The 16,008-nt window shown below is 38.4% G+C and overlaps 2 protein-coding genes across 2 annotated transcripts; one reads left to right on the forward strand and one right to left on the reverse strand.

The window, feature by feature from the left end:
- Window positions 1-615: 615 nt before the first annotated feature.
- LOC137404310 (uncharacterized) lies at window positions 616-4,491 on the reverse strand. Its single transcript, XM_068090500.1, has 11 exons — window positions 4,424-4,491; window positions 4,137-4,301; window positions 3,775-3,952; window positions 3,235-3,402; window positions 2,933-3,119; window positions 2,662-2,825; window positions 2,410-2,512; window positions 2,068-2,236; window positions 1,523-1,671; window positions 1,042-1,252; window positions 616-793 (listed from the first exon to the last, which is right to left on the reverse strand). Exons 1-11 carry the CDS (start codon window positions 4,483-4,485, stop codon window positions 646-648), a joined length of 1,704 nt encoding a protein of 567 aa, XP_067946601.1. The 5' UTR covers window positions 4,486-4,491; the 3' UTR covers window positions 616-645.
- A 2,446-nt stretch (window positions 4,492-6,937) lies between these two features.
- On the forward strand, window positions 6,938-14,508 carry LOC137404140 (repetitive organellar protein-like). Its single transcript, XM_068090296.1, has 5 exons — window positions 6,938-6,943; window positions 8,340-8,622; window positions 9,905-10,033; window positions 11,216-11,262; window positions 14,323-14,508. The coding sequence occupies exons 1-5, from the start codon at window positions 6,938-6,940 to the stop codon at window positions 14,506-14,508; spliced, it is 651 nt and encodes a 216-aa protein (XP_067946397.1).
- Window positions 14,509-16,008: the final 1,500 nt, after the last annotated feature.

Below are 16,008 nucleotides of genomic sequence, written 5' to 3' on the forward strand. Positions count from 1 at the left end.
ACCCCGGAAATGAATCGTTGCTGTTGGAGCCACAAAGGTGCACGGCTGAAGATGATGGGGAAGACCTTCCTATGCTTTACTGACAACCCTGCACTAGAGCAGCTGACATCTGAGGCAGTGCTAGAAAGTGCGTACAACCACTATCTTGCTTTTCATGGTAAGAATAAAAATTACCATCTCATGTTGCATTATAGTTGCAGGTTTCATCATATACCAAATACATTACTAGTTGTTGGTCTATGTCATAGCATTATGGATGGTCGACTTACCTTTTAATAACAATATAATGTTTGTTTATTCCTTTATTGCAGAAGACATGTTTCCAGAAAACCCAACCCAGGATGATTACAGGCGCAAGGATAGGTTTAGTGCCTACAGATCGATTGTATTTTGGTTGTTCTCAGGCCTAAAGAAACGGGACAGACGTGCCCTGCCTGCATGTGTTTATCAGTATGTGAGAAAGAAATTCCCCTTTATTAATAATAATAATGATGACGATGATGAACCTGATTCACTTTTGTTCAGCAAATTTGTTTCGAGGTGATTATTTTTATATTTATCTCTAGTTTATACATATTTTATGCACACAGATGTTTATATATAAATATATAATCATTGTAACCAATCTCAGTCTTTGATGATTCTTTATCGCTTCTTAGCCTTTTTCTTTGGGATGATGAGCACCTTGGACGTTGCAGTTTTCTTAACTCTTGATTTCCTAGCTGTGCCCCTTTTTGTGGTCTTAGCTGCTACCAATATTTTCTTAGCTGCTGCTGAGGTAGCTTTCATCTTCCTGTCAACATGAACAATATCGATGCAAATTTCATAATATTCATAGCATGCCATCAGCTCCAGACTGGAATGGACAATCAAACCATGAGCCATCTGGGTTATATTTAACCCGTCCTCCGCCAGAAAGGAGAGAGGAGAAATAAAGCCCTGATGGCCCAATAACCGAACCTTGACATGAACAATATTAGTGCAAATTACATGTCATAGCATGCCATTAGCTACAGACTGGATTGTCAGGGATTAACGAACCTTTTCCTATTAGCTTCAGTGGTAGCCATTGTAACATGGTGTGGCTTTCGTATCACTCCCGGTCTGCTCTTCTGTCTTGATATTACCTCCTCCCTTGTTAACTGGGATCCTGTCGAGGCTAGTGTTGGTGGTATTATGTCTTCTAGTGGAATAGGCTTTGTTCTGCTTTGCAGGTAGGATTCGAACTGTAGAAACATCCTGTCTCTGTATGCTGGTAAAAGAAAGCATTTTTCTCTGTTAATTGAATAGAACAGTGACCACACCACATATTTCTTAGTAACCTTATTTCTTATAACCTTCTAAGTTCATATAATTATGAGACCTCGTAAATGCGGTATGCATCAAGTGGCAATGACCAATGATGTTTCTTTTGGATGAGAAGAGATTCTCTGGTCTTTTCCCATTGCCCATTTTGAGTTATTGTGGCCATGAACATGTTGAAATATTATACCAATGCAAAACTTTGATAGCCGAAACTCACCATATGTTGGTGGCACCCTCAAAGGAATTGAAGTTTGCTGTTGTTTGGTAATCTTCTTTCTAACAATTTGCTGCCTTACAGTCCCATCCTTGTTGATGATGACTGGCCGATTGACATTCTCGTTATGGTGCATAACTGTCAATTGAATCCTGTCACACCAAAGAACACAATGATTCATAGAATATTCAGTAAAACACACTGGCACTGCATATACCACTACGACAACATTAATTTACCATCAACATTTACAGCCATAGTAAAAGCATTTATGAAGCAAAATATGTACAATGATGCAACACCTTGGAGCAGTAGGTGGGCAATGTTTTGTGTGCCCTGTTTGTGGTTGGACAAGGGCTTGCCTATCTCAACATAGGGCCAAGTCCAGGTTACAGAATAGTATTTTGTTCATGCATTTACAAACTGCTATGACTGGATGACCTTGAGTCAATATCATACAAACGTGATACCATCCACATTGCTGAATTTACCAACAGATGTCCCTGTATAGACGGTCAAATAATGCTACACATTTGTGATCTACATACCTTGACTGCATACCAGAGTATGAGAAGTAACTCATCTTTGGTGCGTTTCTGTTTAGTTCGGCATGATAGCTCTCGAGGGCTGCCGTGTCTGCAGAGCTGGCTCTCATCACTGCCTCAAGAATGTCTTTTTTGTGCACCACAGGAGTTAGGGCTTGATATACCTTTCCACCTAAAACATAGCCATATAAATAAGAATTTGTAGGGTTATTTAAATCATGTGTCTGTTTGACAATGGATTAAATGTGGATAAGAAGAAATGAATAATTGAGGCAGCTAGACTACCTCACTGTCCTGTGTTATTGATTACCATAAATATGTTATTATATCATATCTGTTAGTTACCTTTGAGCAGCCAGTCTATTATTTCACCATTACCATCAACACCAGACAAGTCGTCATGCGGACACTCTTTATAGTGCATATTAGCAGGAAACTCGTGGATATCCTATAGCAGAAGAACAAAATATGTCAATGCTTCAGTTTAATAGCAAGTTAACCAATTGAACACCATCACTGATGATACTGGTATTTTGTGGCCTTCTGCAAGTACGTTCAGTATAAGTAATTGTTTTGGCCTACAACAAATTTACCAACCTGTAGATGGGATAAAACACTTTTCCACATTTCTAGACGAAGAGGGGAGTTGAGAGGCGAAAATTCAGCGCAATGGTACACATGACTGACCACAGGCTTGATCCAGTTGAGAGTTTTTCTCAGCGACACAATCTTACCAATGTCTAGCATTTTAGTCTTTAGTCCTACAATCGTCAATATATCATAAAAGTGATTCCATCTGGGTGAATGAAACAAAGCTAAATTAAAGTACCATCACAGTAACCAGCTCCAGTCTAAGCTTTATGTTTACCTTTTGCAATATGCCAAGGGTCGAATGTATGTGTAATGCTAGGCAAATTCTTGGCTACAAAGGCATTCACAGTTTTGTGCCGGTCCGTGACTAACTCTCTTATGCTCAAGCCTGCGTCTAATACCTCTCCATGGCATCTCTTGAGTCCCTCTAATTCCATAGCGTTGGAGCTGGATACCTCTGTTACCTACATACATAAAACAACACCAATCCATGTCATGTAGGAAGTTTAAATGCACTGTAGAGTGTGACAATATGCTGTTATTGTCCCCTGAATTACAAATTGTTTTAACTACCTTTACTAGCTTTGCTGATAGGATGAAGTTCGTCTCACAATCCATCAAGCTATAAAGCCCATATATGGCAGAGTGCCCTGCTGTGTCACACCTTCCATCTCCTGCCACAACCACAGGTCCCCTCACCGTCTTCCACAGATTAATTTTCATGGCAGAAAATTCATCTCTAATGATCTGAAAAATTTCATACAATATGATTGCTCAAAACATTAATGATACTGGGACATATATTATGACAGCTCAGAGACCAATATAAACGCCTTGTATTTTGATCAGACGATGACTGTGGACACAATAACTATATTCCATGTCCATGTATATTATTACATATGGATGTGTTGTATGACAACAGCATTCAAATCAAATTTAGCACATACAATAATATCCATCTCAGTATTGGAAACATGTCTAGGTTTTTGGGCGGGTGAGCAACTACACAAATCCACCACACAATTGTGTAGAGCTGTGCTCACAATAACAACTGTGCCAAAGAGAACACATTCATCAACCCAAGTGCTGTATATATGGTATATAAATATACCCTACCTGGTGCAGATAAGTCCTCTGGTAATAGTGAAGAGTTTGTACCGTCGGTACACAAACCTTCAGGGAACTGAGAAGCCTTAAAGACTTTGCTGGCAGGGAGCCTGTGAATAGCACTGCAGCAGCTAGAAGAGCATTGATGGATGCAGCTTTCCCTATCATATCACAAGTTGACCATGTTCTGCAGAGAGACCAACACAAACAACATTATGACGATTTTAGCAACACTGGTTTAGCTTTGGTTGGCGAGAGATTTTGTGGCGCTACAAGTGTAGCGCCACAAAATCTAAACCAGTGTAGCTATGAAGAAGCGTTTAAACTACAAAATCTAATATTCACAATGACGTGATTTCCGCTCCACTAACCTTGTGTGCATGCAATACTGACAAGTGATGGTGAATGTGAGGGCGGCACCGAGTCTTCTTCCTTCTACATCACAAGACTTGGCACACAACATGCAAACTCCCAGTAACTCCGCCAACTTTCTTACGGACACGATAACTTTTGGCTCATCAAACCAAGTACCTCGGCTAAGAATATAATACATGAGTTTACGAACTACTATGTGGTGCCAGTGTGTATGGCAATTATAATAGGCAGCTGATATGATGTTGATTAACAATGGTGTAAGTTACCCCTGACTGAACATAACCTCTTCTGGATCCTGGTCATCATCTCCACTATCTGGCTCGTAGTCAGGATCATTCCCATCATTATCGGGATCCTCTTCAGACTCACTGGATGAAGGGGCCACTGAGCTTAACTCATCCTGTGAAAGCAAGAAAATGACAATAGGCCAGCTGAATGAATATAAGCTTAATTTGCAACTGTATATAGGTGTAAGATTACCTCCTACCTACCTCACTGCCAGTGTCATAGTCAGATGAAAATTCTTCATCTGAAAATCCATCAGATTGATTTGCTGCGAAAAGTGGTGGCGCATCGATTAGATTGCACTGTGTTGCAACAGACCGTCTTTTACATCTTCCAAGACGCTTCCCTGTCTGAGTTCCTGATGTAATGAAATAATAGGTCAGGTTTTCAGAACAAATGAGTATAGTGTAGGTGGACTTGCAATCATGAATAAACAACCACATCCCTTAGCATTACATGAGGCATGTTAGTGTGTGTAAATGGTATACAGAATATTTCGGTTCTATAAGACTCAAAACAGCCATAACAACATTTTGTATGAAGGACTCTTACCTGTGCAGTTACTGCTTGCTGGTAGAGATACAGCCTCAGTCTCAGGCTTAGAAAGTGTCACCCCAATTGGAAAAGAGCACCAGGGTTTAGGTTTGACAACATGGAAGGGTTTGATCTTAGGTCTGTGAAAGAAGGTGTTATAACAATAGGCGTCTACCTCAACTGTACAAATGATAGTTCAGATTGTCAACAAGTAGGAATGACTGAATGCCCTTGTGGTTGTGTATTGTTAGTTAGTCGTGATTTTAACAGCTTTATAAAGTTTATTATTGTTCAGGCAAATGATTTATGTCATATAATATTAGTAGTACTTCTCTAGTGTCAGGTCTCGGATGATAGCCGATCTCTCTCTCTTAGTTAGTTCTGTGTCATCCATGCGCTCAATGACAGATGTAGGAAGGGTGGCCTGCACCTGGATGGTTGGCAGTGCATCTGGTACTAAATGTGGTCTGATTGGAGATAGAAAACATGGTTAGTGGCGTGTAAAACATTTGTTATGGTTATAATCGGCAGACAAGAAATTGACATATCAATCATTCTTACCTTATATTTTCCTGAGGCATCATCACCATCATTTGATAATTAGAAATCATATCAGGTGCAAAATGATTCAAGCAAAGCTGGCTTGTCTTTGTTCTGACAAAGTTCTTTACCTTAATTCACAGAAAGAGGTGTTACTAGTTTAAATCACATCATAACATGGCCCACAAATATAATTTGCCAGCTCAAGGAAATCATTGCTAGTGCTGGGGTTAGGTTAACAGACACAGGATGGCTTTTGACATACCTTATCCAATACGAATTTAGTCCATTTATTGGCAACCGCCTCATTCTTTGGCCAATGAAATAGCCTCTCTGTGTTCTCACAGAGAGCAGCAACACAGTGAGACCGCTTAGACTTCTTAGAGCCATAAGTTGCCATGGTATCAGTGTCCAACAGTATGGTAAGAAGCGTACAATGTTAGTCTAAAAAGATAAGAAATCATTACTGAGCATGATATTCATTGTGACCAGCAGAAGAATATCATTTGGTTTCATTTACATCTCCCAGCAAAGATCAGCAAATTATATATATATATATATATATATATATATATATATATATATATATATATATATATATATATATATATATATATCTGGTAACAATGAAATTGCTGGTAACCACTTCAGTCTCAAGTGTCAAAGCACTTCATACTCAATTTGATTACCATGACCAAAAACTAAATGGATATTGATGATAGTTGGGTTTAGTTCAGTAAGTAATATATTAAATGATAATATATGAACTTCAGCATAAGTATCTGCATAGTAATTTCTTCAATCAATCATCAATCGCGATTATCATTTGGAATTTTCTACAAATTATATTAATTACATCGTTAATTCTATACAAAGTTATATTATTATTTTGTACAATATGCATTATGATTATATTAATTAATCATAAACAAACAATTATAGATAACATAGACAGAAGAATCAAATCAAAAGTTGTTTTCTTTTCTTACGACAAGAGCAGCACGGTCAAGTTATTCTTTTCAAAAATATGGATGTAGTGAACTTACAGTTTAATTAACAGTGACAATAATCCTAAAAATCAACTGAATGCTGCAGTAGGTACAAAGATGAAGAAGGAACAAAGATTTACACCCGCGTGTCTTATTCGACTGGTGAACAAACTGCGAATAGCGGATATTGTAAATTATAGACCGGCATAGACTATACACGCGCCGTTTGTTCAACAGACGATCTTCGGTGCATATAGAGTTAAAGTTTGAGGCACAATAATCAAAATATCCTCTTCTGTTTTGACAAATCATGGCAGGGGGTTGTGGGCAGTTGCCTTAACCACACAATGTTTGCTTGATTTTTTTGAGAAACCAAAGCTAGTCTGTAAATTATTTACTACCGCGAGAAGCGTTTCGCATCTCACAGCCTAAAACAATCAGTATACGCAATGGAGGTAAGGGTGCGCAACTCCGGCACATGTCCAATAAGTCGATTTTATACGTCACAACTTTTGGGGTTTTCGAAGGGTTTTTCCTCCGATTCGTTTTTAGGTAGACCTATGTTTGGCTGGCTATATCTCAGCTTCTGGTTGGTCAATCTCCTTGATTCTTTTTTTAAAACACCAGTCAACACCTCAAGATAAATAATAAAGCATAATAATATTATGCTTTCTCTATTCTTTAACTATTTCTTAATTTACAAACTCCAAGACAATGTGTGGTTTCATTTTCTATGGCAGATGCTAATAGGAACAGCTACGATGGTGCTGAGTTCTGTTAGAATTTCATTATTGGTGGGGCTGCTTAGAGAATTCCTTACCAAACAACATCAAATTTAAATTTACTAGATGCATTTAACCTTGATTCCATTAAAACTGGTAGATGTGAAATGAGCTTCTCTATCTTATAAGCTTTTATTCAAGCCACATTTATACACATCAGATACTGTCTCTTGTTTGGCTTGGTAGGCAACAACTAAACACTTTTACTGCTATTTTTCAGTATACCAAACCGTGTACCAAACTCTTGTTGATCAAATTATTGTTTAGCGACCCGCCTGCAGGAGGGCACAAGTGCATGTATGCAGTAAGTTTCACTTCTCAAGAAGCTGGAGCAAATAGGTAGCCGTTGGTTTGCTCCACCACTACTAATATTGCAACTCTCGTCTTTTAAAGCAAGCGGGAAGTTTAGCAGCCTGCCTGCCAGCCTCTCTGCTTGCCAGTCCGCTTGCTTACCAGCCAGACCTGCTGGCCCCTGCTTTTTCAGTGTCTACCTTGCTGTGTCCACCGCTTGCTTGACCGTGCTTGCCTGCCAGCCAGTTCGCCTGCCAGCTTAGCTGAGTCAGTTGAGTTGACAACCGACTGCTCGCTTTTGTCTTCTAGTAGACAATGCTTATACGTTCAGGTCACTAAATAGAAGAATTGATTGTCATACCCACAAGAAAGCCTGCTCACCTTCACCGACTCAACAAATGATCACACGCTATGCTGCCAAGTTCACAATGATCACACGTTTTACTTCCAAGTTGACCACGATTGCGTGTTTATTTGTGCTGATTGTTTGACTTGATTGCACTAATATGGAGTTTGTCTTCCAACAGGCCCGCCCTTGTCAGCCTGCATAAATATCTGCCGGCCATATAGCCTGGCTGATCAAGACAATTCTTTATGCTTGCAGCTCGAGTCTGAATTTTGCTGAGCATATCTACCAGGCCAGCCTGCCTCTGCTAGTAGGCTACTGCCTCTGCGCCTGCCTTCCTCTACACCCATTTCCATTTACAACCCTCTCCTTCTACACCCCTCTGTCTCTACACCCTTCATGTGTCTCTATGGCTCTATGTACTATTCACAGGTTCTTTTTTATTATATTGAAGCATTGGATGACGCTAGACAACAGATAAAAACACTGCAAGAAAAAAATGACCAGAAACTTACCGCTCTACAGAGAGAAAGTGACCAGAAACTTACCGCTCTACAAAGAGATAGCGACCAGAAACTTTCCGCTCTACAGAGAGAAAGCGACCAGAAACTTTCCGCTCTACAGAGAGAAAGTGACCAGAAACTTTCCGCTCTACAGATAGATTGCCAGCAGAAACTCTTGGTTCTACAGAGACAAACTGAGCAGCAGGCAGGAGGTAATTTCCTATGTAAATGTTTTACTAGTCCATTGTTAGTGTGGTACTGAGGGAGAGAAGTCAGTGGGGATAGACTAGTGAGTCATTCCTTCAAGTTGGTGTTTAGATATGAAACAATGCACTTCTTTACTATAAGACAGCCTGTCTTATCTCTTCTGTGGCAGGTGTATTAGGAACAGTTAGGGCGATGTTGCATTTTGGCTGAGTTTCTTATTTGATGGAGCTGCTTAAAGGACCTTTTACAGAATAACATCAAAATTTATTTTTTACTAGATACATTCAACCTCTCTTCCATTAACACCTGTCGATGTGAAATCATGTGTTATTTTTATTTATCCCACAGATCAGATATTGTGGTATGTTTGACTTGGCTGGCAATAACTAAAAAGTTTTATAACTTTTTAAAAAATTTCACTTTTTTTTAGCGTGAATGGCTTATGCGAGTGAAAAACTCAGTACTACTACAATGCATCTAGTGGCCAGTCGCTATTCATCCAGGGAAATAAGCTTACTTTTGAATTAGAGTGAGTGTATTGAAACTTCATCAAGTGACCAGCCTGCAGGAATGCATAGGTGTGCATGTTCACGAAAGTTTTGCCTTGCAAGAAGCTTGATCAAACTTGCAGTGTTTAGCAAGCTGAGCAGTCAAGCTATCATTAGTAGTAAGCAGGCCTCAGCTCCTACGAAAAAGCACCTAACAGCCTGTTTGCCCACCTGCTTGGAAGTCAGCTAGCCAACCTGTCGCAAGCTTGCGCGAGTCCATGAAGCTCATGCGCTTTTGATTTCAAGTGAAGGCCGATTGCGCAATTTCACTGCTGAGTACACGAGTCTGTTGCACCACATAATCTGCCTGCCTATTTGTGTGCAAGATCGCCAGCCTCTACGCTTCTATATACAATGCAAATACAGTAGAGTATATTTATAGAACGGCTTCAGACTGAGCTCGGCCACCCAAACCTGCCAGGCCAACTTGTTTCTGTCTCTAGGCACTTGCCTTTGCCGCTAGGCACTTGCCTCTGTGACCCACTCACTGCCTCTGTGCTTCTACATACGTCCCTGCTTCAACACCCCTCAGTCTCTGTGCTACCATTTACATTCCTGCCTTTATGCCCAGTCATTCAGTTCCTTCTGTAATTAACAATTCATATGAAGGCCTTGTTAGCATGCAAATGTGCTAAGGTACATCTACTCACCAATGTATTCAGCATCTTCTGTCATTGTCAAATGTGAGCAATGAAAGTGTTGAATGTCTATCAGCAAGTTTTTTTTCACTCTGCTGCAGCTTTGGAAAACGCTAGACAACAAATTACAACCCTGCAAATAGAAAGTGAGCAGAAACTTTCCGATCTACAGAGAGAAAGTGACCAGAAATTCACTGCTCTACAGAGACATAGTCAGCAGCAAGCAGAAGGTAACTTCCTATGTTATTGTTACATTAGTCCATTGTTAGTATAGTACTGAGTATCTAGTATCACCCAATGCTAGTAACCTAAAAAATACCTACTAGTATATTTTATACTAGCTGTGGTATTAATCTGATGATCTTATTCTATAAGGCTGTTGATCAAACATGGCTCACTCCTGGTAACTTTATAGAGATATGTTTATGCTGCTTCAATTACATAATATGTGAGAATTTACTGCATAAGCTCATGGTGTTAAATCAAAATGGCGGCAGTTTGACTTTTAGACTGCCTTTAGCATGTTGATAGAGATTTGTCATTGATATCTCCCGCTCATCAGTACAAGTAACCCTTGTTTATATATTAATTATAATGAGAAATATTGGTTTATTCAGAGTTGTCTGCTACTCAGAGGAGTCTGGAACAATTTGCTGCGTACCTACAGACTCCAGGTGATACAAATTTCACAGGCAATCAATGTCACCACCCGGATAGTTAATAGTGTGGCAGCCGAGACTGACAATCTACCCAGACAGACACTAGCGATGCCGAGTGACCTACATTTTAGCCCAACCAGCCAATGAGCAATGACAAGAGAAATGACCAGCCAGCCCTCAAACCAGAGGACAGGCTTATAGTAAATAAGGACACGCGGGAGCCCCACTAGACACGCATTGTCAAAGTGATCACATGATGTTGTTCTCTATATTGTAATACACCCTGCGTGTATTTTATTATTCTTGATTAAATATACTTATTATTTCAACCTTCTCTCTTCATCCATATGCAATGCACAGTTAAACTCTCTTAAACAACCGCATTATATAACTAAATTTCTTCTTTTAAAATTCATAACTTTGCTATATGAAGCAGCAATGGAGTCACATTGATGAACATGACTAATAGTTCCTAATTGATGGAAATAACTAGTCTCCTGGGTATTAAAATAGCCTTTAGTTTAATAAACCATAAGAAATTTGTTGATGACCTTAGGCTATGTCAAGGAGTGCACCATTAATTATAAGTTACAAGACATTGTCTCATACCCAGCAATGTAATGTCTGGTTCCTTATCAAATTAAATACAAATTGAAGGTTATTTCATGAAAAAGTCCTCCAGATTAAAATTTACTGTTGATATAATATACAAAGACCTGACTGCTGTCACGCCTTCATTGATTGGGTTAACAGGTGCTCCTTCCTGTCGCCATGATACGGAGGAATTATTTACACAAATTGTAAAGATAAAACATTATCATCATGATCTCTTGGCGACTGCCGGCATTATGGGTGTTGCAATGCTCTGATAAGACAGTCATTGACGTGGATTGTATGCATAAGGAGTCTAAATGTCGAGAGTTTTATTTATTAAATGATAAGATATCAGGGGGCGTTGTAGTTGTAGTTAGCATGTGATACATTTTATCAGAGCTTTGATGCAAGCCATGACTAGTCACCTGCCTGGTTCACACACTTCGGTCACCTGTTATGGGCGCTTTTATATTACTATATATAATACCAAATGAGGAACAAACATTCCTATAGCAAAGATATTAAAGCATAGATTAAATTACCTTCAGTCATAGAAGGGAGAGGAAACAAAACTGCCATTTGGGCTTTGCCATTTTGAAGTATTTGCTTCATGCTGTTTGGTACAAAAAGAATGAGTTCACAAACTTGAACTGGTTTGTTATGAATATAATTCCAAACCATATTGTGTGTAAAGTTCTGCTATCTGTTAAATTTCCTAATTTGATAGTGCACTGCAATGTCTAGTCACCCTGTGTGATTCACTGCTCCTACCCAGAGTGAATGCCAGTTGACCTGTTGATCTTGGGTGGTCTAATGGTCTTGTGTGGTCTGTCTGACTTGCCACAGTGCCATACGTTTGATTAGGTGTCATTGTTTTGTCAGCCGTTGAGCCAACAACATGTAGTTTTTAAGCCTCATTTTTGATGCTGATACTTTCTTTTATCTGTATTAAGTTTCATCATTACACCAATATCTATCGCATACACATATAATCAAGAATTAAACAGAAGGAAAATCACATACTATTTAGCAATCTCCTGGATGTGTTATTAAGGTAAATATTATATCTTTCATTTTATGTGTTTTATTTTAGATGTTTCTAAATGGCTTTGCAGATGACTACCTGTATAATAAGCATACTTTCAATAACCTTTATCGACAATCGAGTTATTGTTTTATTGTAGTTTCACGGTGTTGACAAGCATACATAATAAACTTTTAATAGAATATACACTATGCCTCATCACCCGTATGTGACAATATAACTACGAACCAGGGGATTCGCTACATTGTGCAACAGGTAAAATGCACAACAGGATGTTTAAGCATGACACACTTTAATCGACTAAATTACCTTCAGTCAGAGAATGATATTTGCTAAAATCCTGTCATTTATTCAGTCAATAAGCACTGTAAGCAATGTATAACACAAGACAAAGGTTAGCATATATGATTGACATACATGTATCTATGTAGCAAGTACATACAAGTTGTCCTCATGTTACAGGCTTGTTCTACATTGGTTCAGAGTTACGACCTCGTGTTTAATATAGTAAAAATTGTGAAGTGGTGACATTGTGACAGAAGACCTATGGTAAATACAAATGCTAAATGAAAAGAGAAGTACAATGAATGTAAATAAAGAATAATTAAAACTACGTCACATATACCACAATGTACTCTGCAGTAGTCTAACATTTTTTTTACATGCTTTTGCACATGTGACAGGTTAATGAAAAAGAATAAGTTAGAATTTAAAACTTAGCTCTTTGGTTAAACGCTTACGCTTACTATTATAAGCCAATAGAAAGTAAAGAAAGAGAAATTGTGAGGAAGTACATCACAGTGTTAATACTATGGTAGTGCTTCATGACGGGATCTTCATAATGTAACACTGTTGCTAAGGGAAGACAACTTCTGTGGCAAAATAAATTTGATATGAAAATTCTAATAACAAAAGGGTTTATCATGAAAATAGACCAACAAGAAAAATTATAAAAATGAAATAAAGCTGGAGGAGCCAAGCAAGGGCTCCGCTAATAAAGGTAAGTAGATGCTCCCATAATATAAGTTCCAAATAACTTATAGAAGTTATGTGAAGGTTTTGCGTCGCACAACATCAAAAATTTTTCATAATGTAATGCGTCAAATCGGGTGTGTTTTCAGTTTCAACTTGAATGTTAACAAATCTTGTCGCATTCGCTAGAAAAAGAATGAAATATGTAAAGCGTTACATCTATTATATTTACAACTTCCATGACATTCTAGTTTGTCGCGATAGATTGTCAGCTGTATCAACAAAAATGGGAATAAATAATTGCACAATTGTTTATAAATGCTGAATATCGATAGAATGATGCAGGCGTTACAGTGTCGGTCAAACAATCTGAATGTCACGAGTTGGAGTATCGTCAAAAGTTATTTTTTATCCTAATCTTGGCCCTTGCATACAGATAGACGACAAACAGACAGTACCTTTTATAATATTAGAAATATTTTGCTGTTTCGGTTTATTGGACACGTATAAAATATTTGTTATTAGTTTTACTTTGCAGAATAGACTTTGTTGTTTAGAAAAAATAGACAAATCATTGTTAATGAATATCGAAGATGTGCATTTCCTATGAACTTCTTATAAAATTATGGCAGCCATGGTTCATAAAACCAGTAAGATTTAGCTGTAAGTAAAAAAAAGTTCTTCATGCAAACTAATAATATAGCAGTTATGGTACACCCACCAATTAGAAAAGTTGAGTAAAGTTTTGCCTTTTTGTATGGCTATAAGGTGAGTTTAAAAAGATATTGGAGCAGATTAGCCAATTTAACTGTATTTTACTTCCTTATAAATCCTTACATTGTAAACTTTCCTGGAACATATTATTTAAGTTGTAGGAGCATGTACTGTACTTTGAAGTATCACGACTGTGTTAAACAAGGAACTATTATTTGCCTGAGGCGGTTAATTCAAACCATTACAATCCTCCATCACCAGAGACCCGGCCCTCTCATGAAGATGTGGTGAAGATGCTGAAAAGGCCGAAGGAAGCACACCCAACTCTTTGAAAGGAACATATGGCCATCGGACAAGGGGACCAAAAAGAGCCTCCCCTATTTGCATCGGAAGACTGAATCTGGCTTCTGAATGAAAGAAAAAACGAGGGGACAACCCCAAATTTAAAGTAAAGTTTGTAGGGCCTTTCCGAGTAAAAAAGGTATGGTGAAATCATAATTGCGTAGTAGAACAGTGGGGCTAGTTCTTGGTGCAGAATGAAAGCAAGCTGAAACAATTCCATGTTTGTCTGGAGAAGCTTGGACAAGCACCAGCCACTATAGAGCCAAGAAAAGGGCCCAACATGCAAGGTACACGGGCTAGGAGCCAGGAGGAAAAAGTTCAGCTTGAGATGGAAAAGCGACGATCAGAGACTTACACTTTCCCTGCATTCAGTAAATAGCTGGAATACCGGCTGCAGGAGATCCGAAGGAGCCAGGAACTGGAAAAATGACTAACGAGAAAAAATTCTAGGAGAGCCAGCTGCGCCCGTGAGTCCGGCACCATTCTAGCTTCCTGGTCGCTAGCAAAAAACACTTGGAGTCGGTAAGTACAACTCCCGGCCGCGAAATCTTTTTCCCAAACAGGTTTACCCATGGCAGTTAAATCTTGGCTCCTGATTGGTTCAGATCACATGAACTGCGCTCTACTCATGCATTGAACATATTGTAATCATGATAATTGATATGCATGCGTATTCACACACAGGAATACATTGAACTTGTCTCGACAATGTAAGATTTGTTCACTGGTAAATTCTTGAAGATTGTTACATAAAATATGTTATGTATGGCTACAGGTACCACAAACTACCACATTGTTTATAATATATTAATGTCGGTTTTGTGCCATCGATCAACGACAAAGTGTTGAATTACCGTTCGATCGTGGACGCGGTACACACAATGCCAATTAACGATCACTGCTACATCACTTACAACTTTATAAGTATAGTATTGATGTTATTACCCTATTAGTATTACCTTCACAGCTCATAATATGAATATTCATTACGCATGTATCTGTAAACCAATAAGGAGCCAAGATTTTACTGCCATAGGTAAACCAGATTGAGAAAAAAATGTTGCTCCCCGGCCAACTAGAAATGCTCTGCAACCTGAACGTTATGGAAAGTTAGAGAGATCAGCCATGGTGAGAGCCAGTGAAGAGCACAACAAGCACAGCGCTGCCGGAGCTCAAGTGAGGGGGAGTGCTGATGACAAGAATGACATAACACCTCTTGTTTTTAAAAAATAAAAAAATGTATGTCTGGTCTGGGCACACAGTGGCACTAAAACAGCAAAAACCTAATTAATGTCACAAAATGATGAGAATATTAATACTTTTGGCCATGATTACAATTGGTAGGATTACTGGTACAGTGAAACCTCAATTCTGAACATAATCCGTTTCAGAAGGTTGTTAAAAAAACCAAGTTGTTTGAGATCCGAAAAAATCTTTCCCGTTAGAATTAATGCATGTAAATTTTAATCCGTTCCAAGTCGAGAAATCCACTTCAAGAAAGTATTTTTTAACGTTTTACACTGTAAACTGTACACTGCATACTATAAATAAAAACCGGCAGATAAAGATTGTGTTTAATTTTAGTAAAGTATTTATTATCATGATGAAAAAATAAAACAAAAAGTAAACATTACTTATGTATTGCTCTCAGAACATTGAAAACCTTAAAGGTTAAGATACAATAACAAACATTTCAGAAATTGATAAGGAATTGGCAAAAAGTGAAATCAATCAGTTACATAAAAAATTGCGTACAAAAGAAAGCATGAATAAACAGCAATGACCCATTTATTTCACATGTTTGAAGGAGAATCCTCATGCAAAATAATTTAGCGTAACTCGGCTGTCTTTCTTGAGAAAATATCTTCGGTAGAAGATG

The sequence above is a fragment of the Watersipora subatra genome, chromosome 9, assembly GCF_963576615.1.
Source record: "Watersipora subatra chromosome 9, tzWatSuba1.1, whole genome shotgun sequence".
Taxonomy (NCBI): Eukaryota; Metazoa; Bryozoa; class Gymnolaemata; order Cheilostomatida; family Watersiporidae; genus Watersipora; species Watersipora subatra.